This window comes from Podarcis filfolensis, assembly GCF_964270895.1.
Source record: "Podarcis filfolensis genome assembly, chromosome: 18".
Taxonomy (NCBI): Eukaryota; Metazoa; Chordata; class Lepidosauria; order Squamata; family Lacertidae; genus Podarcis; species Podarcis filfolensis.
Window position 1 is genome coordinate 2988611 of NC_139622.1, and position 22248 is coordinate 3010858.

General features: G+C 47.7%; 1 protein-coding gene across 5 annotated transcripts in view; it reads left to right on the forward strand.

Annotated features, from left to right (window-relative positions):
• MUC16 (mucin 16, cell surface associated) overlaps positions 1–18165 on the forward strand; it is a 60389-nt gene extending 42224 nt beyond the window's left edge. For all 5 annotated transcript variants that reach the window (XM_083594307.1, XM_083594308.1, XM_083594310.1 and 2 more), the window contains 11 exons: positions 666–733; positions 1126–1298; positions 5430–5566; positions 6622–6689; positions 7638–7792; positions 11089–11252; positions 13030–13097; positions 13239–13411; positions 14374–14412; positions 14617–14696; positions 16617–18165. In XM_083594307.1, the coding sequence (XP_083450433.1) occupies positions 666–733; positions 1126–1298; positions 5430–5566; positions 6622–6689; positions 7638–7792; positions 11089–11252; positions 13030–13097; positions 13239–13411; positions 14374–14412; positions 14617–14696; positions 16617–16715 (1224 nt within the window). In that variant the 3' untranslated portion in view covers positions 16716–18165. The remainder of the gene's footprint in view (positions 1–665; positions 734–1125; positions 1299–5429; positions 5567–6621; positions 6690–7637; positions 7793–11088; positions 11253–13029; positions 13098–13238; positions 13412–14373; positions 14413–14616; positions 14697–16616) is intronic.
• The last annotated feature ends 4083 nt before the right edge of the window (positions 18166–22248 follow it).

Sequence of the window (22248 nt, forward strand, 5' to 3'; positions counted from 1 at the left end):
CTTGATCATAGGAAACCTCAAAGTGCTTTACAAAAAGAATAAAACAGTAATAGTAAAAACAATTACAGTGGTACCTCGGGTTAAGTACTTAATTCGTTCCGGAGGTCTGTTCTTAACCTGAAACTGTTCTTAACCTGAAGCACTGCCTCCGTGCAATTTCTTTTCTCATCCTGAAGCAAAGTTCATAACCCGAGGTACTATTTCTGGGTTAGCGGAGTCTGTAACCTGAAGCGTAGGTACTATTTCTGGGTTAGCGGAGTCTGTAACCTGAAGCGTATGTAACCTGAAGTGTATGTAACCCGAGGTACCACTGTAAAACATTCAGAAAAATAACAACAAACAAAACCAGCAACAACCTAAAAACACATCAGCATTCTAAATTTCTGAGTCTAATAAAAAAACATCTTTAGCAGGTGCAGCAAAGAGTACAGGGAAGGTTCCTGCCCAGTGGCAGGGAGTTCCAAAGTTTAGGTTCCACCATGTGCTGAAAGATTAATTTCTTACAAATGCAGAATCTTCTTCTTCTTTGGCGATAACTCATTAGGTGGCACCGTTAACAGTGCCCCCTCCGCAGATCATTCTGCCTTTCCGGCAAAGCTTTCAAAGCGACTGATCTGCAGGTGACGGACCTCTGCCGATATTTTTCTTTCCTTTCTCCCTTCCAGATGGAGCCTCTTCTCAAAAAGACACACGTTGGCCCGGCGTTTGCATATTGCAGAGTGGAGAGATTTTGGTAAGAGTCTGGGATGGGCAGCTAAGAGGGTGGGCAACAGCCAGGCCTTCCAGTTCCAACCAGTTCTCCTGGCAGGCCTCCCGAGGTAGACTGCTGTTGAGCGTGGATGTTCCATATACCCATTTTGAGCCCCAAACCCCCCCCCCATTGATAGGGTCTGGAAACCAAGCCTTATGAGGAACGGTTGAAGGAGCTGGGTATGTTTAGCCTGGAAAAGAGGAAACTCACAGCCATCTTCAAATATCTGAGGGGCTGTCGCAGGGAAGATGGAGAAAGCTTGTTTCTGCTGCTCTGGAGCAGAGGACCCCCTTTCATTGCAGGGGTTGGGCTAGATGACCCCTGAAGGACCCCCTCTGTTTTATAATTCTATAATGCGCATTTGCTTTCCTTAGGGCTCCACAAACCAGGCATGCTGCGGCGGTGGACACTGTCTGCAGCTACTGGGAAGATCTTCTCCCTGCCCCCTTTGACCACGTGAGGCTTCACCGGGAGATCAGCAACCTGACGAGGGACGGCACGAGGCTCGGCCACTACAGCCTGGAGAAGGGCAGCCTGTCTGTGAATGGTAAGCCAGTTGGGGGCCAGAGGCTGGATGGGAAGAACCCGAGACCCATGGAAATCGACAGGCTTAAGTCATTCATTTTTTTTTATTATAAATTTTTATTGATTTTCCAACATGAATTAAAACACTTTACAACTAACAATACACAGACAAACATATAAACACGTATAATTTCATAACCTTTTTTTCTTAAGCCTTATTTCAACGACTTCCCCATGCCTCCCTTTTCTGCATCCCTGTTTTAAACTTTTTCAGCAACCCCTAATTTCAATTACTTATGATTCACTCTCTTTAATCCTTTTACTCTTACCCAATCATTTATCGCTGCAATTCTGTTTTACGTTACCCATGACATTTTAGCACTCATTAATTTTACAACAGTTCTTAAGATAAACTTTAAATTTCTTCCAATCTTCTTCCACCGTCTCTTTTCCTTGGTCGCGGATTCTGCCAGTCATCTCAGCCAGTCCCATATAGTCTATCACCTTCGTCTGCCACTCTTCCAGCGTGGGTAGTTCTTGTGTCTTCCAGTACTTTGCTAAAAGAACTCTTGCTGCTGTTGTAGCATACATAAAAAACGTCCTATCTTTCCTTGACACCAACTGGCCTACCATGCCCAGGAGAAAGGCCTCTGGTTTCTTATGAAAGGTACACTTAAGAACCTTCTTAATTTCATTATAGATCATTTCCCAGAAGACCTTGATCCTTGGGCACGTCCACCAAAGGTGGTAGAAAGTACCTTCAGTTTCATTACATTTCCAGCATTTATTATTGGGCAAATGATAGATTTTTGCAAGCTTGACTGGGGTCATGTACCACCTATAAATCATTTTCATAATATTCTCTCTTAAGGCATTACATGCCGTAAACTTTATACCGGTGGTCCATAACTGTTCCCAGTCAGCAAACATAATGTCATAACCAATGTCTTGTGCCCATTTAATCATAGCTGATTTAACCGTCTCATCCTGTGTATTCCATTTCAACAGCAAGTTGTACATTCTTGACAAATTCTTAGTATTAGGTTCCAACAATTCTGTTTCTAATTTTGATCTCTCCACCTGAAAGCCAATTTTCCTGTCCTGTTTGAATACTTATTTTATTATACTTATTATTATTATACTTATTTATCTGGTAATAATGAAGCCAGTCTCTTACTTTAGACTTCAATTTCTCATAACTCTGTAGTTTCACTTTTCCCTCCTCTTGTTCTATAATTTCCCAGTATTTTGGCCATTTAGATTCCATATTAAGTTTTTTCACTTCCTTAGCTTCCATTGGTGACAGCCACCTAGGGGTTTTGTTTTCCAACAAATCTTTATACCGAATCCAAACATTATATAGTGCTTTCCTAACAATATGGTTTTTGAAACCTTTGTGAATTTTTACCTTGTCATACCATATATATGCATGCCAACCAAACCTGTTATTAAACCCTTCCGGATCCAAAATGTCTGTGTTCTCAAGAAGTAGCCAGTTTTTCAGCCAGCAAAAAGCCGCTGATTCATAGTACAGTTTTAAGTCTGGCAGGGCAAACCCCCCTCTTTCTTTTACATCAGTTAATATCTTAAATTTTATTCTGGGCTTTTTGCCCTGCCAGACAAATCTAGATATGTCTTTCTGCCACCTCTTGAAACAGTCCATTTTATCCACAATCTGCAATGTTTGAAACAAAAACAACATTCTCGGCAAAACATTCATCTTAATAACAGCAATTCGGCCTAACAAGGAAAGTCTCAAATTTGACCATATTTCTAAATCTTTCTTAACTTCTGTCCAACATTTCTCATAATTGTCTTTAAATAAGTTCACATTTTTAGATGTCAAATTAATCCCCAGGTATTTCAGTTTCTTTGCTACCATTAATCCGGTTTCACTATGAAACCTCTCTCTTTCAGCAACTGTTAGATTTTTCTCCAGTACTTTCGTTTTCTGTTTATTCAGCTTAAAACCTGCTACTTGACCAAATACTTGTATTAGCTCTAAAACTCTTTTCGTACTAGTGTCTGGCTCTTGTAAAGTTAATACTAGGTCATCTGCAAACGCTCTCAGTTTGTATTGTTTAGCTCCGACCTGAATCCCTTTAACCAGCTGGTCCCCTCTGATCATGTTTAGTAAAACCTCCAAGACAGATATAAAAAGTAATGGGGATATTGGGCACCCCTGTCGTGTCCCTTTTTCAATAGCAAATTCTTCAGACAGGCTTAAGCCATTCATCATTGCGCCCATTCATCTCAGTGGGTTTGCTCCTTTCCCACCCTGAGGGCCTGAGTTACCTTCCGAGGGCCGCATGCCAGGGGTGGGCGGGACCAGGTGCAAAAGCGGGCGGGGCAATGGGTGGTAAATGAGATTCCTTTAGTTGAGATTCCTGCCTTGCAGCAGGTTGGACTAGATGACCCCCAGGTGTCCCTTCCAACTCTACTGTTAATGGAAAAATCTGAGGGCTCCCTTGGACAAAAAACAAGGACACCAGCCAGGAATACCAGAGCAAAACAGCAACCAGTAGGCTTGGTCTTTACTGAAGACTGTCGCGACAGGACTCCCACCTGCCACCAGGTGGAACAAGATGGAAGCCCCGACAAAAGAAAACCCAAAGTTTTATTAGCTGCTAATCCCCATGTTGGGACGCGGGTGGCGCTGTGGGTTAAACCACAGAGCCTAGGACTTGCCGATCAGAAGGTTGGCGGTTCGAATCCCCGCGACGGGGTGAGCTCCCGTTGCTCGGTCCCTGCTCCTGCCAACCTAGCAGTTCGAAAGCACCTCAAAGTGCAAGTAGATAAATAGGTACCGCTCCAGCGGGAAGGTAAACGGCGTTTCCGTGCGCTGCTCTGGTTTTGCCAGAAGCGGCTTAGTCATGCTGGCCGCATGACCCGGAAGCTGTACACTGGCTCCCTTGGCCAGTAAAGCGAGATGAGCGCCGCAACCCCAGAGTCGGACACGACTGGCCCGTACGGGCAGGGGTACCTTTACCTTTACCTTTAATTCCCATGTTACACCCCCCCCCCCAAACTACATCACTAATGCATCATGGTTACATCATGAAAGGGGAGGTCTGGTGGCAGGAATCTGAGCATCCTGGACCCTGCCCCATGGTCCCCTTGCCCTCCACCAAACACCCATCAAGTGTAACAAAAGAGATATTTACATTTCCCTGTTTCCCAGCCAAGTTCATCAGACCCTTTTGTCTTCATCTGGGTTTGTTATTTCTGGAATGGCTACCTGTCCGGCACTCAGGTATCAGGAGGCCAGGGATTATCACTCAGGCAGAGGGGCTGCTGAGCAGCTGAGCTCACATGTCTATATGAATTTATGAAGTTTTCCCAGTGAGCCAGTACAGAGATCAGTGAATTCTTACATTTGGTATCGTGCAGCAAAGGCCCTTTGAATAGATAGGAAGAAACTGTGATGAAGTGTTTTGTGGGGACAAATCACAAAAGCGATTGTGCTGGTTTTGGTAGTGGGCTGCATGTGCATGATATCTGCTGGAGGGGCAACCCCCCCCCAACCTATACATAAATTCCTGCAACACTACGATTCTATAAAATGTAAGCTTTGTAGAGAATAGGCTAGTTTCTACACACACACACACACACACACACACACAGCCCTCTCTAGCCTTCGTCCAGGCAAACAAGAGGCCGGATCTGAGTTTGAAACACCCAAGGAAGGTGTGGAACAAGGAGGGCCTAATTCTTTTTTTAAAAAAACCCGATTCTCAGTTTTGTACATTTCAATAATTTTACAACCATTTTAACATTTCAAAACTCGACTTCCTTCCCTCTCTTTCTGTGGTTCCTTAAATTGGTTTTTAAAAATATTTTCTGCATATTCCAAATTAACTTAATTGACCCATTTATTCATTATACAGTACTATTTATACAATAATCCTGCCAATGTTCTTATCTGTTTACAATTTATTTGTGAATATTCAAAAAACCGTTTCCATTGGGGGGGCCTAATTCAGTCCTCCTCCAAGGGTGACTACATTCACACCATGCCTTTAAAGGGAGGTCCTAATTGAAACCTGGACGGCTTCTGTAAATCCAGGACTGTCTCTGTAAAATAAGGACACCTGGAGGTCCTGCCATTGCCTACACACCTGTTCACCACCTGCTCCTTCCAACTCCTTTGCAGGATACCCACCAGCCCTCAGAGGAGGGGAGGAAGGGGTTGGCTATGAGCTCGGCTTCACGGTCATCAACCAGAACTTGACCCACACGGACCCGTCGTCTCCAGAATACCAGCGTCTGAAGTCTGCCATCGCCCACGAGGTCAGGATCTGTGCGCTGGGACTCACCAGACCCTAGAGGGCATAGGAGCCTTGAGGAAAGGGTCTCACGCACTTCCTTCAGTGTCCTCATTTTCTATGTGTTATATTTATATTGAAATAATTTCAGTAGTAAAGAAATGAAGTGACAGAAAGGGGGGAAAGGGGAGAAGGGAGGGGAACCAAAGATGTGTATAAGAAAGATATATAAACATGCAATGTAATAGACTCCCGTGCATTGCAATATAAATTGATATAGTGTTATTATCAGTGTTAAATTTTTAATTGCCCATCCTCGCACCTTCCTTCTGCCGTTCTGGAGTTTAAGGAAGAAGAATGGCAAAGTGTGTTTTGTCTAATCTCTTTGTAAAGCTGTTCCTAAGAACAGCAGCAGGATCAAACCCAAATTCTGAAACCCTCACAGCAGTCTGTGCAGATAAAATGCAGCCCTGAGATCGCTTCCCATTCCTATTTTTATTTTACCATACATACGTATGGCAACCCATGTCAAATTTCCTTAAGAATAGCTCAACAACAACAACAACAAACTCAACAGCTTTGCCAAAAAAAGACCAACTTTTGTGTCTGGATTTTCAGTTTTTGAAATATGGCAGCCCTATACAAGCGCCTTCCATTATTTGTAGAGGAGGCCCATAGCTCAATTGTAGGGCGTCTGCTTTGTATGGGGAACGTCCCAGATTCCACCCCACAGCATCTCTAGGTAGGGCTGGGAAAGACCCTCTATGTTAAACAGTGAGGCTGCGTGGTTTTTCTCACGCTTTGCAATGCACAGAGGCAGTGTGGTGCAGTGGTTAGAGTGTCGGGTTAGGACCTCAGGGCCCAGGGTTCGAATTCACACCAATCCATGGTGCTCAGTGGGTGTCCTTGTGGGCTCGTCGCTCGCTCTCAGCCCAACCTACCTGGTAGGGTTGTTGTGAGGGTTAAGCGAGGCAGAGGGAAACCGTATTAGCCACCTCCTCGAAGGATGCAAATGCAATAATAATAATAATAATAATAATCGCAGCAGTTCCTTATTTTAGTTTGTTCCACCCATTCCAGTTAAATCAACTCTTCCTCCGGAGTGCCATCCGAAACGGATTCAACATTTGCAAAGTAACTGGACTGAGGTCAGTACCGATAGGAAGGAAAGTGTAAGCAGTTGTCCAGGCTCCTGAGACATCTACCTGAATCAGAGATAAGGAATCTTTGGACTTCTTTATGTTGAGGGACTCCAACTCCCATCATCCCTTGCCTGTTCAGAGGCTCCAACTCCCATCATCCCTTGCCTGTTGAGGGGCTCCAACTCCCATCATCCCTTGCCTGTTGAGGGGCTCCAACTCCCATCATTCCTTGCCTGTTGAGGGGCTCCAACTCCCATCATTCCTTGCCTGTTGAGGGGCTCCAACTCCCATCATCCCTTGCCTGTTGAGGGGCTCCAACTCCCATCATTCCTTGCCTGTTGAGAGGCTCCAACTCCCATCATTCCTTGCCTGTTGAGAGGCTCCAACTCCCATCATCCCTTGCCTGTTGAGGGGCTCCAACTCCCATCATCCCTTGCCTGTTGAGAGGCTCCAACTCCCATCATTCCTTGCCTGTTGAGGGGCTCCAACTCCCATCATCCCTTGCCTGTTGAGGGGCTCCAACTCCCATCATCCCTTGCCTGTTGAGAGGCTCCAACTCCCATCATTCCTTGCCTGTTGAGGGGCTCCAACTCCCATCATCCCTTGCCTGTTGAGGGGCTCCAACTCCCATCATCCCTTGCCTGTTGAGGGGCTCCAACTCCCATCATCCCTTGCCTGTTGAGGGGCTCCAACTCCCATCATCCCTTGCCTGTTGAGGGGCTCCAACTCCCATCATCCCTTGCCTGTTGAGGGGCTCCAACTCCCATCATCCTTTGCATGTTGGCCTAATGGGAGATGGGAGTCACAGATAAGAACATCAGGAGAACCTTGTGGAATCAGGCTGGTTTTTTGAATTAACCATGTTGTTCAGAGGGATTGCCTTGGGGTTGGGTTTGTTTTTGTCTGGGATGTCCTCTTGCCCCTGACTCTTCCTCTGCCCATTGCAATTCTCAGGCACGGCTCCATTGTGGTCGACTGCAAGTGCTACTTTGACCCGGCGACAAACACCAGCCAAGAAGTCGTCCGAGAGACGTTCCAGCAGCAGACGAGGAACGCCACGTCTCAGTGGCTGGGAAAGCAGTTCCAGCTCAAGGGGGTGACTGTGCGAGGTACAGAAACACCCTTCAGCATAAATCAGGAAAGGTCACCGGTTGTGAAAAGTAAAACACGCGTGGTTCTGTTGGGTCCACTATTTGGACCAGGGCAGCCTTTGATCAGTGAAAGCCAACAGATTCAGGAGATCCAGGAAAAATACTCTTTTTAATCAGCTGAGTAAAGCAGAGGGCAGCACTTTCAATACAGAGAAAGAAACTGCTGCAAGGGGTCAGCAACCTTTTTCAGCAGGGGGCCGGTCCACTGTCCCTTAGACCTTGTTGGGGGGCAGACTATATTTTTTGGGGGGAAATGAACAAATTCCTATGCCCCACAAATAACCCAGAGGTGCATTTTGAATAAAAGCGCACATTCTACTCATGTAAAAATACACTGATTCCCGGACTGTCTGTGGGCCGGATTTAGAATACGATTGGGCCGGATCCAGCCCCCAGGCCTTACTTTGCCTACCCATGCTTTAAAGCTTCTCCGTCCCCCGCTCTCCCCCTCCTTACAATTCCTATTCGCTGAGAACTTGCAGCTAACAGACTTCCCTAAACGCCCATTTCATATCTACGTCCTGATATGTGCCTCCTCCCTTTACATACAACCCATGTTCATGTAAATTAGCAGTTTAAGGACAAGGGGTGTGTTTTTTAATATTCATGAGGCTCTAGAGCATGCACAGAGCCCTAGAGGTAGCATCTGCTAAATCTCCCAGTTTAGGAACTAACCTTAAACTATGGTTGCCAGATTTTTTTTCAATGAATCCGGGGACATCATCATCATCATCATCATCATCATTATTATTATTATTATTTTGAAGCTGAGTAGCAACAGGGAGTCAGTAGTGGGGATGGTGAAGCAAAAGACCCTGGGCCCAAACACACATGCATATTATATAAAGGTGCAAAGCCCTTCTTTTGCACCCTGTGAAACATAAATGCGCAGAGTTTTTAAAAAACTGGGCAATGGCGTGCCACCCACCCGTGACTCCTGAGCCTTCCCCAATCAATCAAAACAAAGGGGGCAGGGGGCAGGAGATTGGGGAAGGCTCAGGAGTCACAGGCGGGCAGCACGCCATTGCCCAGGAGGGGCGCAAGGGGCGCAGTTTCTCTGCTGGGCAAGGTGCAAAACCCTTCTTTCGCACCCTGTGAAACATAAATGCGCAGAGTTTTTTAAAAATGGCAACGGCACACCACCCGCCCGTGACTCCCAAGCCTCCCCCGGTCTCTTCCCCCCTTTGTTTTGACTGATCGGGGGAAACTTGGGAGTCGCTGCCGGCTGGCCGTTGCCCAGTTTTTAAAAAACTCTGCGCATTTATGTTTCACAGGGTGCAAAAGAAAGGCTTTGCACCTTGCATGGCAGAGAAACTGCACACTTTGCGCCCCTCCTGGGCAATGGCTGCCCGCCTGCAACTCCCAGGCCTCCCCCCACCTGTGAAAACAAAGGGGGAAGAGGGCAAGAGATCTGTACCGCCGGACGTCCCCTGTTACCCTTTGGCAGAGGCAGCCAGAGCCAACTGTGATACCAGGCTGGCTCCCGGCTGCTGAGGCTGCCACTGCCACGTTTTCCGGGGACAGATTTGCAAATCTGGGGACAATCCGGGGACAGAATTTGTCCAGGGACAGATTTGCAAATTGGGGACTGTCCCTGGGAACGGGGGATGTCTGGTAACCCTGCCCTAAACCTATAAATCTGTCGATCTCAGGGGCCTCTTGGCTATAAATCAGACCAAGCTGGTTTACAAACCTTGAGCACCAGACACAGGAAAATGACTCCCTACCATTCTCAGTACAGTTCCATTCTTCCACAAGCATGACCATTAGGCTGATTAATGGGCTTACGTAGGATACAAAAACAAAGACCAAGCTTTTTGCAGATAGCAAGGCCACAAATTAATTGACAGGTTTTTGTTGCAGGAGACAAACTTCCAAGGTAACTTGGTATCTACTAAAAACTCCATTAAATTCCTTGGCAAATGTTCTGTTAACTACAAACTATTAATTTAGCAAGCACGTTGTACAGAAGCAAATATGGCATAACTTATCCTATAAGCAGAAAAGGGAAGGCTTCTACATCTTTTTCCGAGACCCTTATATTTCTTGAGACCCCACAGTTCCATCTTCACCCTGAGTGCTCCAAATGTGCCCAGGCCATTTCATCTCAGATGTTGCCCTTCTGTCCCCTTTCCCCTGGCAAACAGGCCTTGTCGGGCTGTTGACATGCCTGTCCCCGTCTCACTTCCCTTCCCTCTTCTATGTCCCAGGAGGTTTCAAAGATAGCTGTTTTTACACACTGGTGCCAGCTCATGACAGACTTAGAATAACAACCTTAATGGCCATTTGTGCCACTTTCAAGGTTAGAGTTTCTTGTTTATGGCCTAGAGAGCATAAGGTTGCAAAATGCAGGCCCCCAGAAACCTTACCCAGAAATGAAACCTTTCCCTTCGTGCATTCTATCTGAAAGGTTGAATGCAACTAAAAGCTGAATCTTCATTAAAATCAAAAGTATACACCTTGGGATTGCTGGGGGGGGGAGGGCTATGAGGCGAGGGGTTGCATTGGGGGTGTCAATGACGACCAGGCTTTGGAAAGCCAGTGCCACTGGATGAAGATAATCAGATTTGTTGAATTAAGGAAACTGAATCGTTTTAGGTGGATTTCCAATATATGTGCAATCCGTTGTTAGAGTTTTGATTTTGTTTGTTAGTAGGTCATGTCAAGTGCAAGTAAAGAGAGTATTTTTCGCTCTATAAGACGCACCAGACCACAAGACGCACCTAGTTTTTGGAGGAGAAAAACAAGAAAAAAAATATTCTGAATCCCAGAAGCCAGAACAGCAAGAGGGATCGCTGCGCAGTGAAAGCAGCGATCCCTCTTGCTGTTCTGGCTTCTGGGATAGCTGCACAGCCTGCATTCGCTCCATAAGACGCACACACATTTCCCCTTACTTTTTAGGAGGGAAAAAGTGAGTCTTATAGAGCAAAAAATACTGTAAATAGGTACCGCTCCAGCGGGAGGGTAAATGGCATTTCCGTGCGCTGCTCTGGTTCGCCAGAAGCGGCTTAGTCCTGCTGGCCACATGACCTGGAAACTGTACGCCGGCTTCCTTGGCCAATAAAGCGAGATGAGCGCCGCAACCACAGAGTCGTCCGCAACTGGACCTTAATGGTCAGGGGTACCTTTACCTTTACGTTTAGGTCATGCAAACCACTCTTTTAAATAATATCAGCTGGGAGCACTGGGAACCAAGGGGACGGTGGCCGAAGGGGTATTTTTTTGAATTTTTAGGATCCTTCCTTCCTCCCCAGCTCCCGAATCGGCCATTGAGTCCGCCACTGCCGCCCTGCCGCCCCAACTCCAGATGAAGAACTTTGCAGTCAATTTCACCGTCACCAACTTGCCGTATGCAGGGGAAATGGCAGATCCCGACTCGGATGTCTACTGGAAGACCAAAATGAGTCTTGAGAGCGAGGTAAACGGCTCAGGAGAGACGCTAAGCAGAGTCCAGGCCTCACTCCTGACTTTGGCTGTGGCCCTCCAGAGCACTCTGCCAGGCCCCCGGGACTCGCTTCAGGCTTGGCCCTGACCACTCTTCTTTCTCTCCCTTCTCAAGTAGCCATTGTTATTTCTCAAACTTCTATATCCTGCCTTTCCTCCCCGAAGTTCCCAAGTGCGAAGTTTAAAAAACAAAGGGAAAACATTCTAAGAGCCGATCCAATTTTAAAAGAGTTAGAATTAAAATAATCTCAAATCATGTTTTGTTTTATACTCTTCATTGGAAAATGCAGAGTACAAAATTAAAACTGCGCAGGGTAATTATAAGACACAAGAAGTAACACCTATGCGGGAAATAAAACAGAAAAAAAGATATTTGTGCACATTACAAAAAAGAGGAAATTGTTACTGCAGTTAAACATACCTTAATTGGGATGTGGGTGGCACTGTGGTCTAAACCACTGAGCCTAGGACTTGCAGATCAGAAGGTCGGCGGTTCGAATCCCCACGACAGGGTGAGCTCCCGTTGCTCAGTCCCTGCTCCTGCCAACCTAGCAGTTCGAAAGCACATCAAAGTGCAAGTAGATAAATAGGTACCGCTCCGGTGGGAAGGTAAACGGCGTTTCTGTGCGCTACTCTGGTTTCACCAGAAGCGGCTTAGTCATGCTGGCCACATGACCCGGAAAAACTGCCTGTGGACTAACGCCAGCTCCCTCGGCCTGTAAAGCGAGATGAACGCTGCAACCCCAGAGTCGTTCATGACTGGACTTGAACTGTCAGGGGTCCTTTACCTTTACTTTTATACCTTAATCAAAAATGGTATTTATAAAAATGAATTCCAAATATCATTAAGTTTGTCCATGGGCAATTTTTTTAATCATCTCAAATCATGTATTTCTTTCATTTATATATCTCCTGTTTCTCTGAGGTGCTCAGTGTAGCTTATGTGAGGTTGGTGGGCCTGAAAGGTCACTCAGTGAGTTCCACAGCTGAGCGGGGATTCGAACCCTGGTCTCCCCCCGAGCCGAGAGGGCAGCCAGCCTCCATGAGGTGCGGCTACCACAGGGGCACAGCGAGCGAAGACCACCCGTTGCCTCCTGCACAATGCCCGCAGTGAGGTTAGGGGGCACAGTCAGTGGCAATGCATATTATGCCACCCGACTTAAAATGTTCTTGTTTTGCTATGTGAACTAAGTTTAATACATTCAAATAAAGTGGCTATTATTTCCAGAAACTATTTAATCGCTGAAGGGTGAAGGGGCACCTGCTATGTGTGTGCACGCACCTTAAAACCCGTGTAACAATGGCACAGGCCACGCCAACGTGATATGACTCAAAGAGAGACCCGAATTACACACCTGTCTGTCTACGTTCACCCTATGCTTCCAGAGAAAGCTGCAGAGATAGCGCAGGACAGTGCGCACCCCGGAAATGATCTCTTTCAGCTTCTGCCTTCTGGAAGAAGGTCCAGGGTTATAAAGACTAGGACTAGCCACCTGAGAAACAGTTTCTACCCAAATGCGATTTTGGTTTTAAACGCAGTGTAAGGTAGTCTCTGTGAGAGTATATTGTATTTAATTATGGGGTGTCAGAGTTTTTAGGGGGCTAACCAGGCTGGGACAGCTGGGATAGCAGGCTTGTTGGTTTCTGAATGTCTGACGTAGATTTTTCAATTGTTCTGTATGGGACAATGACAATAAAGATTATCGTATTGTATCGTATCGATCCCGTTCTCCCCTTCTTCCTCCAAACAGCTCCACCAGTTATACCAGCGCAGCAGCCTGCAGAAGGAGTTTGTGCAGTGCTCTGTTGAGAGCTTCAGGTGTGTGTTTGTGTGGTTCGAAGGCAGTCTAAGTGAGGGTCAGTAATCTCCGCTGCCATTGGGAGCCTCCAACATCCCTGCTTCAGAGACATCAGTCATGGCGGTTGACCAACATTTGGCTGTGTTTTAATTTTTGCATAGACCGACTGACCTGCAGACCGAGACGGCGGTCGGTGCCGCCTGCACATTCGCGATGGATTCGTCCACAAGGACGTTCGACCGAGCTCTGGTGTACGATGCGTTTAGGAACTGGACGGGCAATGCCACAGCGTTGGGGATGTACACACTGGACAACAGAAGTCTGTTGGTCAGCGGTAAGAGTGCAGTGGGTGCCAGAGACCCTGGACAATGGCAGAACCTTCCAGGGGAAAGTCAGAAGGGCCTGCAGGATTAGGCCAATGGGTCATCTAGTCTAGCGTCCTCGCCTCACTGTGGCTCAAGAGTCACTCTCCCCTGCCATGGCTTCCAGCGACTGGAATCCAGAAGCACAATTGCCTCCAAGGCTGGGGTGTATGGGGTGCTAAAGGCACTGGTGTTTGTGTGTTACCTCTGGTGGGGGACATACCATGCTCCTTTTGCAGTCGTTGGTCCACCTTTGGTCCCTACCTGCACCCAAACTCTCACCTGTGGCTCCTGGAAGCTGTCGGCAGGCAACAGCGGCCACAACCCAAGAAGGGCTTCAGCTGGCCGGCTAAACCAGGCGAGGGGAGCTGATGGGTCCCAGTCCCTCAAGGAGTTAGGGACTTTCCCTGCATGCGGAAACAGACTCCAGCAAGACAGGGTGGACGAGACCAAGCGTGGGTCCAGTGGTCAAGAAGGTGGTCTCTGCACGTGCTGTAGAAGGAAGTGAGAAGGGAAACTCTAGTTCTATACCCTGCTGCCTTGAGGAATATATTTGGGAGAAGAAAAGGCTAAGGAGGAAAGCATACACAGATCTGGAGTGGAGTCCCTAAGATGGCTCTTTCCAGCAACTCCTTCAGCCAAGCAGGTGCCAAATGTCTTACTCTGCCTTCTTTGGACCCCATCAGCGAAGCTGAGAGGGGAGTCTTATCCTCTGGGCAGCCCAGGACCTCCAGACACAACACCCAGAGTCCAAAATGACTCCCAGGCTGCGCACCTGGTCCTTCAGGGGCGCAGTTACCCCATTCAGGACCAGGGAGTCCCCCACACCTGCCCGCCCCCTCTCCCCCAGAAACAATGCATTAGATGGGGCCCTTTTGGCTTGATTCAGCTCCTGGGTTCATTTCACACTGTTATGTTTATGCTTTATTTACAGGTTATCCTTCAACAGTGACCCCAGTGCACCATCAAGGAGGTTAGTGATGCTTCTTTGGTTCAGTATTGATTCAAGGTTGGAGGGTCCCGGTTTCTGGTGGGTGGGTCCCCTCTTTCAATTCTTCCACCGGCCATCGGATTTACTCAAACGCCCCAGCCTCAGAAGCTGCCCATTTTAATTCTCCACAATGCCATGGGTCAAAGCCTGCCAACATTTAATACTTTTTTTTTTTTGTCTTTCCAGGGTTACCTTTCTGGGCCATCATCCTGATATGTCTGTCTGCTCTCCTGGGCTTCCTCCTCCTCTTCCTCATCTGCTTCCTGGTATGTTCATCCTCTGCATTCAAGACAGAGGGGAAAGGAAGTTCTTTCCTCTTTTTTATCATTCTTTATTTTAAGAATGTCCTGCCAACCTAGCAGTTTGAAAGCACATCAAAGTGCAAGTAGATAAATAGGTACCACTCCAGCGGGAAGGTAAACGGCGTTTCCGTGCACTGCTCTGGTTCGCCAGAAGCGGCTTAGTCCTGCTGGCCACATGACCCGGAAGCTGTACGCCGGCTCCCTCGGCCAGTAAAGCGAGATGAGCGCCGCAACCCCAGAGTCGTCCACGACTGGACCTAGTGGTCAGGGGTCCCTTTACCTTATTTTAAGAATGCACACAGTGCTTATGCATTTTTGGGGTAGGGACATGGTCGAGATTTCCCACTTCTGACACCAGTTGCACCCAATGTGGGGGAAATCACATTTCCCCAGAACCATTTCACATGGAAGGCGGCTGGAGAATGATGTGGGTGAACTACTTGCGCAAGTATATATATATTTTTGCATTGGGAAATGCCCTGGTGTGCTGATGGAGGTAGTTTTGGGAGGGGAGGACCCAAATGTCATTTAACTTCAGCCAGGTATTTAGCTGGAATCTCCTTTCTTGTAACTTGAAGCCATGGGTTCGAGTCCTACCCTCCGGAGCAGGAGAAGACAAGCTTGCTCCATCTTCCATGCGACAGCCCTTGAGATATTGGAAGATGATGCTCATATCTCCTCTCAGTCTCCTCTTCTGCACACTAAACATACCCAACTCCTTCAACCATTCCTCATAAGGCTTGGTTTCCAGACCCTCAATCAGGGGTTGGAAAGGTTAGGCCTGTGGGCCACAGGCGGCCCACGGGGGTCGTTTAACTGGCCCACGAGCCACCCCCAAACCAAGCCTCCCACTCAGCGAGCCCCCACGTGCTGTGCTAAACTGGTGCAGCGTGGCGCGGGGACTCGCTTCTGCAGTGGCGGAAATTGTGTCTGCGCAGACGCAGACATTGGAAATCGCGGGCACGCTCGCGTAGAATCTGGCCCATGGAGGGAACTCCGCTTGAGTGAACCGGCCCAGGCAAGGTAAACCTTGCGGCCCCCTGCCCTTGATCATCTTGGTCGCCCTCCTCTGCATACCTTCCAGCTTGTCAACATCTTTCTTAAATTGTAGTGTCCAGAACTGGACACCGTATTCCAGTTGTGGCCTGACCAAGGAAGAATAGAGTGGGACTATGTGTTCCCTTGATCTGGATGCCACACTTCCGTGGATGATGTTGATGATGATGATGATGATGATGATGATAATAATAATAATAATAATAATAATAATAATAATAATAATAAAATTTATTTGTACCCTGCCCTCCCCAGCCAGAGCCAGGCTCAGGGCGGCTAACACCATTAAAATTACAATAAAAATATAATAGGGAAGGGGGACCAATTTAAAAAAGGTTAAAATGCAATTTAAAATGCAGCCTCATTTTAAAGGTAGCCCATAGATCAAAACCATAAGGGGAGGGAAACATAAGGGTCAGACTGAGTCCAAACCAAAGGCCAGGTGGAACAGCTCTGTCTTGCAGGCCCTGCGGAAAGCTGTCAAGTCCCGCAGGGCCCTGGTCTCTTGTGCCAGAGCATTCCACCAAGTTGGGGCCAGTACTGATAAGGCCCTGGCCCTAGTTGAGACCAGTCTAACCACCTTGCGACTTGGGACCTCCAAAGTGTTGTCATTTATGGACCTTATGGTCCTCCGCGGGGCATACCAGGAGAGGCGGTCCCGTATGCAGCCTAGAATAGCATTTGCTTCTTTTGCTGCTGCATCACACGGTTGGCTCATGTTCAGCTTGTGGTCCATCTGCTGGTGCAGGAAAGGGAGCATTGTCCGCACACAGACTTGTATGACAAGTGTTCTTTTTCTCTCTCCTCTGTTCTTTCTGCACCAACCAGGTTGCCTTCTGTCTGCGGAAGAAAGCCGGAAAGTATCAGGTGCAGCAGGACATCCTTGGTCTCTACTTCCCACACTTGGATATGAGGAAAGCGCGATGATGTGCAGACCCTTTTGCGGCCTTGACTCTCTGTGCCCCACGAGGTGGGAGTGGGGGGGGGGTCTCCTTTCGCACACCGCTCCCACCGTCCACAGCAAACAACTGTTTTGGCACAGCTGGAACAGACGTCTAGATTAAGAAGTGAATCACAACCAATCAACGCTAGCTTGGACCAGAGAGAGAGAGAGATGGTTCCTGCATTGCGTGGGGTTGGACTAGATGACCCTCGTGGTCCCTTCCGGCCCTATGATTCTATGACTATTGAGCATGCTCTATGAGATATTTTGGACATTGACCTCGGCGACCCTGAAGACTGCCGGATTCAGAACTGAGTGGGGAAGCTCCGTTCCAATTTATTTATTAACGCACGGTGGACTTAGGAATGTAATTTTAATATATATATATATGTAGCCACAGATTATTTAATTATTTGTAGACGGATTCTGCCTGGGATGCAGATCAGTGTCAAGTCCTTCTCCGCCTGCCCCACGTTCTCTGAAATGTCCAGAGATGCGTCGAAGGAAGTTCAGACTGTATTGCACTTTAGATTCCCTTAGAATTTTGCTTTTCAGCCTTTATTGGCATACCTTAGACAGTAGAATGGGTTTTTTTACAAACCATCCATAAAACATTCGTAATATTAAACTCATAAAACATAAAAAAGACTCAGTAGCCACCGTTAAATAAATTAAGCTGTTTTAAATTTGACTTTAAAAATCTCAACTAAATATCCCGAAACAATCTCGGCATTTTCGGGAATATCATCCCTCAGCAGATATTGTATCTGTTTGCAAAAATGAGTTCTGTTTAGCTCAGGGACTAGGAGATCTCGTTCAGCTCAGGGGCCGGCCCCCCTCTTGGGGGATCTTCCGAGGGCCACATACCGTTGGAGGGCGGAGCCAGGAGCAAAAAGTAGGCGGGTCTATGCTAATCACCTATGTTTGGTAGGCTACACATCACCGCAGGAATGAAGACCAGAGGTTTCTTTCCTCTTTCCGTCCTCCGTCCAGGCCAGCAGGAGGCATTATCAAAGACACATTTCCCGCCAGGCTAAAGCACTTGTGGAAGGTGGGGTGCAGGGTGTGGCCTGACAAGAAAGCTGTGGCCCCAGATAGAGTCCTGGAGGTCTCTTGCCCCGTTTTACCTAAAACTAAATAGCAATATTTAGTGATTGTCGGCAGGGATGGTTTTTCTATTTAAAGTAGGGATGCTCTTTTTGGAGAGGTGATGAAGTTTGCTACACTGGAAGGATAATTCCACACACACACACGCCCCCAAAAAAACAACAAATGGGGCTGTGGTTTAGGAGAGAACCAGATTCCAAAATAATATATATTTGTATGTCAGCGATTGATATGATGATTGTTCTTTGTTTTCTAAAATATCTCAATATTTAAAAACGTTCTCGATTTCTTACAAGCCAATCAATAAACAGCAAGCTGAAAAACGAACTTGAGATGGTGTGTGTTTGTGTATAAACATATCTGGAATATAAAGCCAACCTGAAAGCAAATGAAACCCAGCGGTAATCATACATCCATTATGCCACAATGCAGCTCATGACGTGAGAGTCGGGTCCTAATAGCATACATTTATTTGCCTTAAGGGTACTGGAAGGGCAGAAGAGGAAGATCCGGTTTCTGAGTTAAGACTCCTTGATCTTTAAATCCCCAAATGACTGCCATATAAAAGAGGCAAAAGTCATCAGTTTATATGATTGTTGTCTTAAGAGGGCAAACCCTCTCTTTTTATGATTATTAAATTGAGAGTAGGGTGTGCGCCAGCCCTGAGTGCTCACTGGAAGGACAGATCCTGAAGCTGAGGCTCCAATACTTTGGCCACCTCATGAGAAGACTCCCTGGAAAAGACCCTGATGTTGGGAAAGATGGAGGGCACAAGGAGAAGGGGACGACAGAGGCCGAGATGGTGGGACAGTGTTCTCGAAGTTACCAGCATGAGTTTGACCAAACTGCGGGAGGCAGTGGAAGACAGGAGGGCCTGGCGTGCTCTGGTCCAGAGTCAAGACACTACTCAACAACTAAACAACAGTAAAGCTCCTCTTGTGGGTGTCAAGTTGGGCTCTTTCTGGGGTTGTTTGTCCACCTTTGGTCCCCCACCTGCACTCTGCTCTCACCTGCGGCTCCAAGAAGCTGCCAGCAGGCGACAGCGGCCACAATCCTGGGAACGGCTTTGACTGGTCAGCTAAACCAGGCGAGGGGAGTTTTGGGGTCTCAAACCCACAATGAGTTAGGGGCTGTCATGAGTTCAGCCTACACTCGAGTAGGACCCTGGCAGAGACACATGCCCGATTGGCATGTTCCCTCCCTCCTGGTCTTTCGTTCGGGAGCTTCATAAGCTTTCTTCTGCCCGAACATCACAGCGACCAATGCCAACAGACACTGGCACACTTACAGATCCGCAGAGTTTGCGCAGTTCGCGTAACAGACCTCAGCAACTCAGCATTTTGGCTAATCTATGTTTATTTACATATAAACATACACGGAGCACTGCAACATGGCTCCCTCTCTCTCTCGCATCAGACAGCAAAGAGGAAAAAAACAAAGGACAATAGTCCCACTTCATGGAACACAGTAACACAGACATCCTGTCTCCGTCACTTCCCACTCTGTGGAGTCAAAACATATACTGTCATGTGATAGACAACAATCCCATGACTGCAATCAGGGAGCAGGAATTCTAACAGGGGCTTCCCCTGCATGCGAAGACAGACACTCGGGGATGGAGTGGAGGGAGTCCAACGGTCAAGAAGGCGGTTTCTGGCCATGCTGTAGAGCAGGGGGTCAGCAAACTTTTTCAGCAGGGGACCAGTCCACTGTCCCTCAGACCTTGTTGGAGGCCAGACTATATTGGGGAGGGGAATGAATGAATTCCTATGCCCCACAAATAACCCAGAGATGCATTTAAAATAAAAGGACACATTCTACTCATGTAAAAACACGCTGATTCCCAGACTGTACACGAGCTTGACTGAGAAGGCGATTGGGCCGGATCCAGCCCCTGGGCCTTAGTTTGCCTACCTGTGCTGTAGAGAGAAATGAGGGGCAGATGGGGCTCGTCCACCTGGGAAGGGAGCCCATCCAGGAGAAGGAAGACTCTGACCCTAAACCTCCACTGCCTTGTGGGATACTTTGGGAGAAGAAAAGACTCAAGAGCAAACCCTACACAAATCCACTCTGGGGAGTCCCTAAGGCAGTCGGATGGCGCCTTGTACACCTCCTTTCGGCAACAGGTGCCAAACGTCTTGCTCTGATTTTCTTTGGACTGCATCAGCCCAGGAGCTCCAGACACACTGACTACTAGGCTTGCGCCACAGAGAAGTCACTTTGGTGCCGCTCAACACCAGCTTAACATGAGTCAACTGGGTGATGCAGCAGCAAAAAAAGCGAATGCTATTCTAGACTGCATCAACAGAAGTCCAGTGTCTGGGTCAAGGGAAGGAATTGTCCCACTCTATTCTGCCCTGGTCAGACCACACCTGGAGTCCTGTGTCCAGTTCTGGGTGCCACAATTTAAGAAGGATGTTGACAAGCTGGAAGAGGGTTACCAAGGTGATCAATGGTCCGGAAACCAAGCCTGATGAGGAACGGCTGAAGGAGCTGGGTATGTTTAGCCTGGGAAAGAGGAGACTGAGAGAAGGTATGATAGCCATCTTCAAATATCTCAAGGGCTGCCACATGGAGGAGGCAGGAGCTTGTTTTCTCCTGCTCTGGAGGGTAGGACTCGAACCCATGGCTTCAAATTTCAAGAAAGTAGATTCCGACTAAACATCAGGAAGAACTTTCTGACATGAACAGCTGTTAAACAGTGGAACAGTGGCGTAGCGGGGGTGCAGGGGGTGTGGGCCGCACCGGGCGCAACATCTGGGGTTAGGGCAAATCCATGGGTTAGGGGGCGCAAATCCACGGGTTAGGGGGCGCAAATCCACGGGTTAGGGGGCGCAAATTACTTGCCTTGCCCCGGGTGCTGACAACCGACGCTACGCCACTGCAGTGGAACTTTCTTCCTTGTGAAGTCTCTCCTTCCTTGGAGGTTTTTAAGCAAAGGTTGGGTGGCCATCTGTCCTGCATGCTTTATCTGAGATTCCTGCATTTCAGGGGTTGGACTAGATGACCCCCAGGATCCCTTCCAACTATACAATTCTATCATTGTATGCTTTTGAATCCCAGCTGCTGCAAGCCGCAGGAGGGGAGTGCGGCTCTTGTGATCAAATCTTGCTTGTGGGTTGGCCGCTGAGAGAAAGGGATGCTGAACTCGATGAGCCTCAGTCCTGATCCGGAAAGCCATTCTTACGCTTTCTGCCTCTCAGAATGCAAATACCGTTCATTCTTCCGCCCTCCCAGTCACCTCTCCTGCCCTCGGGGAGGGCGGCTATGTTGAGAAAGGGTGTCTTTCTATGCTTTTGACCCTTACGTATTCTACGAAAGAGGGAGCAGAGTAAATGGAGCGTGGCTCAACTGAAAGTGAACTTTTCGTGAAGGGATGCCCTGGGATGCCGTGCAAGAGATCCAGGGCAAATTGGGAGGGATAAGACGCATGAGCAAAAATAAAATAAAATGGTGTGTCACGCAGGAGTGGTGAATCCATTCCAGATCATAAGTTCTCCGTAAGTTGACTATTATTGTTACTATCTTAATTACTATCACTCTGATAACATGATATATAGATCAGCCTTGCCCAACCAGCTCCCCTCCAGATAATAATAAATGATAATAAATTTTATTTATACCCCGCCCTCCCTGGCCGCTCAGGGCGGCTAACACCAGTAAAATTACAGTAAAAACATAATTGGGGGGGCATTTTAAAATACAGGTTAAAATGCCATTTAAAATGCAGCCTCATTTTAAAAGTAGCCCATAGATCAAAACCATAAGGGGAGGGAAACTTAAGGGTCAGACTGAGTCCAAACCAAAGGCCAGGCAGAACAGCTCCGTCTTGCAGGCCCTGCGGAAAGATGTCAAGTCCCGCAGGGCCCTGGTCTCCTGTGACAGAGCGTTCCACCAAGTTGGGGCCAGTACTGAAAAGGCCCTGGCCCTAGTTGAGACCAACCTAACCACCTTGCGACTTGGGACCTCCAAAATGTTGTCATTTGTGGACCTTAAGGTCCTCCGCAGGGCGTACCAGGAGATACTGATGGACTCCAACTCCCATCATCCCTGGGAGTTGGAGTCTAACCACACCAGGAGGGTCATCAATGTTCCCTGTCCCTGCTGTAGGATTGTGGACTCGCAGACTTGCAGAATTGAAAGGGAACCCTAAAGGTCATCCAGTCCAACCCCTTGCAATGTAGGAAACTCAACCCCTGCTTAAAAACCTCCAAAGAAGGGGGGTCCATCACCTCTCTTGGGAGTCCGTTCTACTGTTGAACGGCTTTAACTGGCAGAATGTTCTTCCTGAAGTTTAGTCGGAATCTCCTTTCTTGTAACTTGAAGCCATGGGTTCGAGTTCTACCCTCCGGAGCAGGAGAAAACAAGCTGGCTCCCTCTTCCATGGGACAGCCCTTACGATATCTGAAG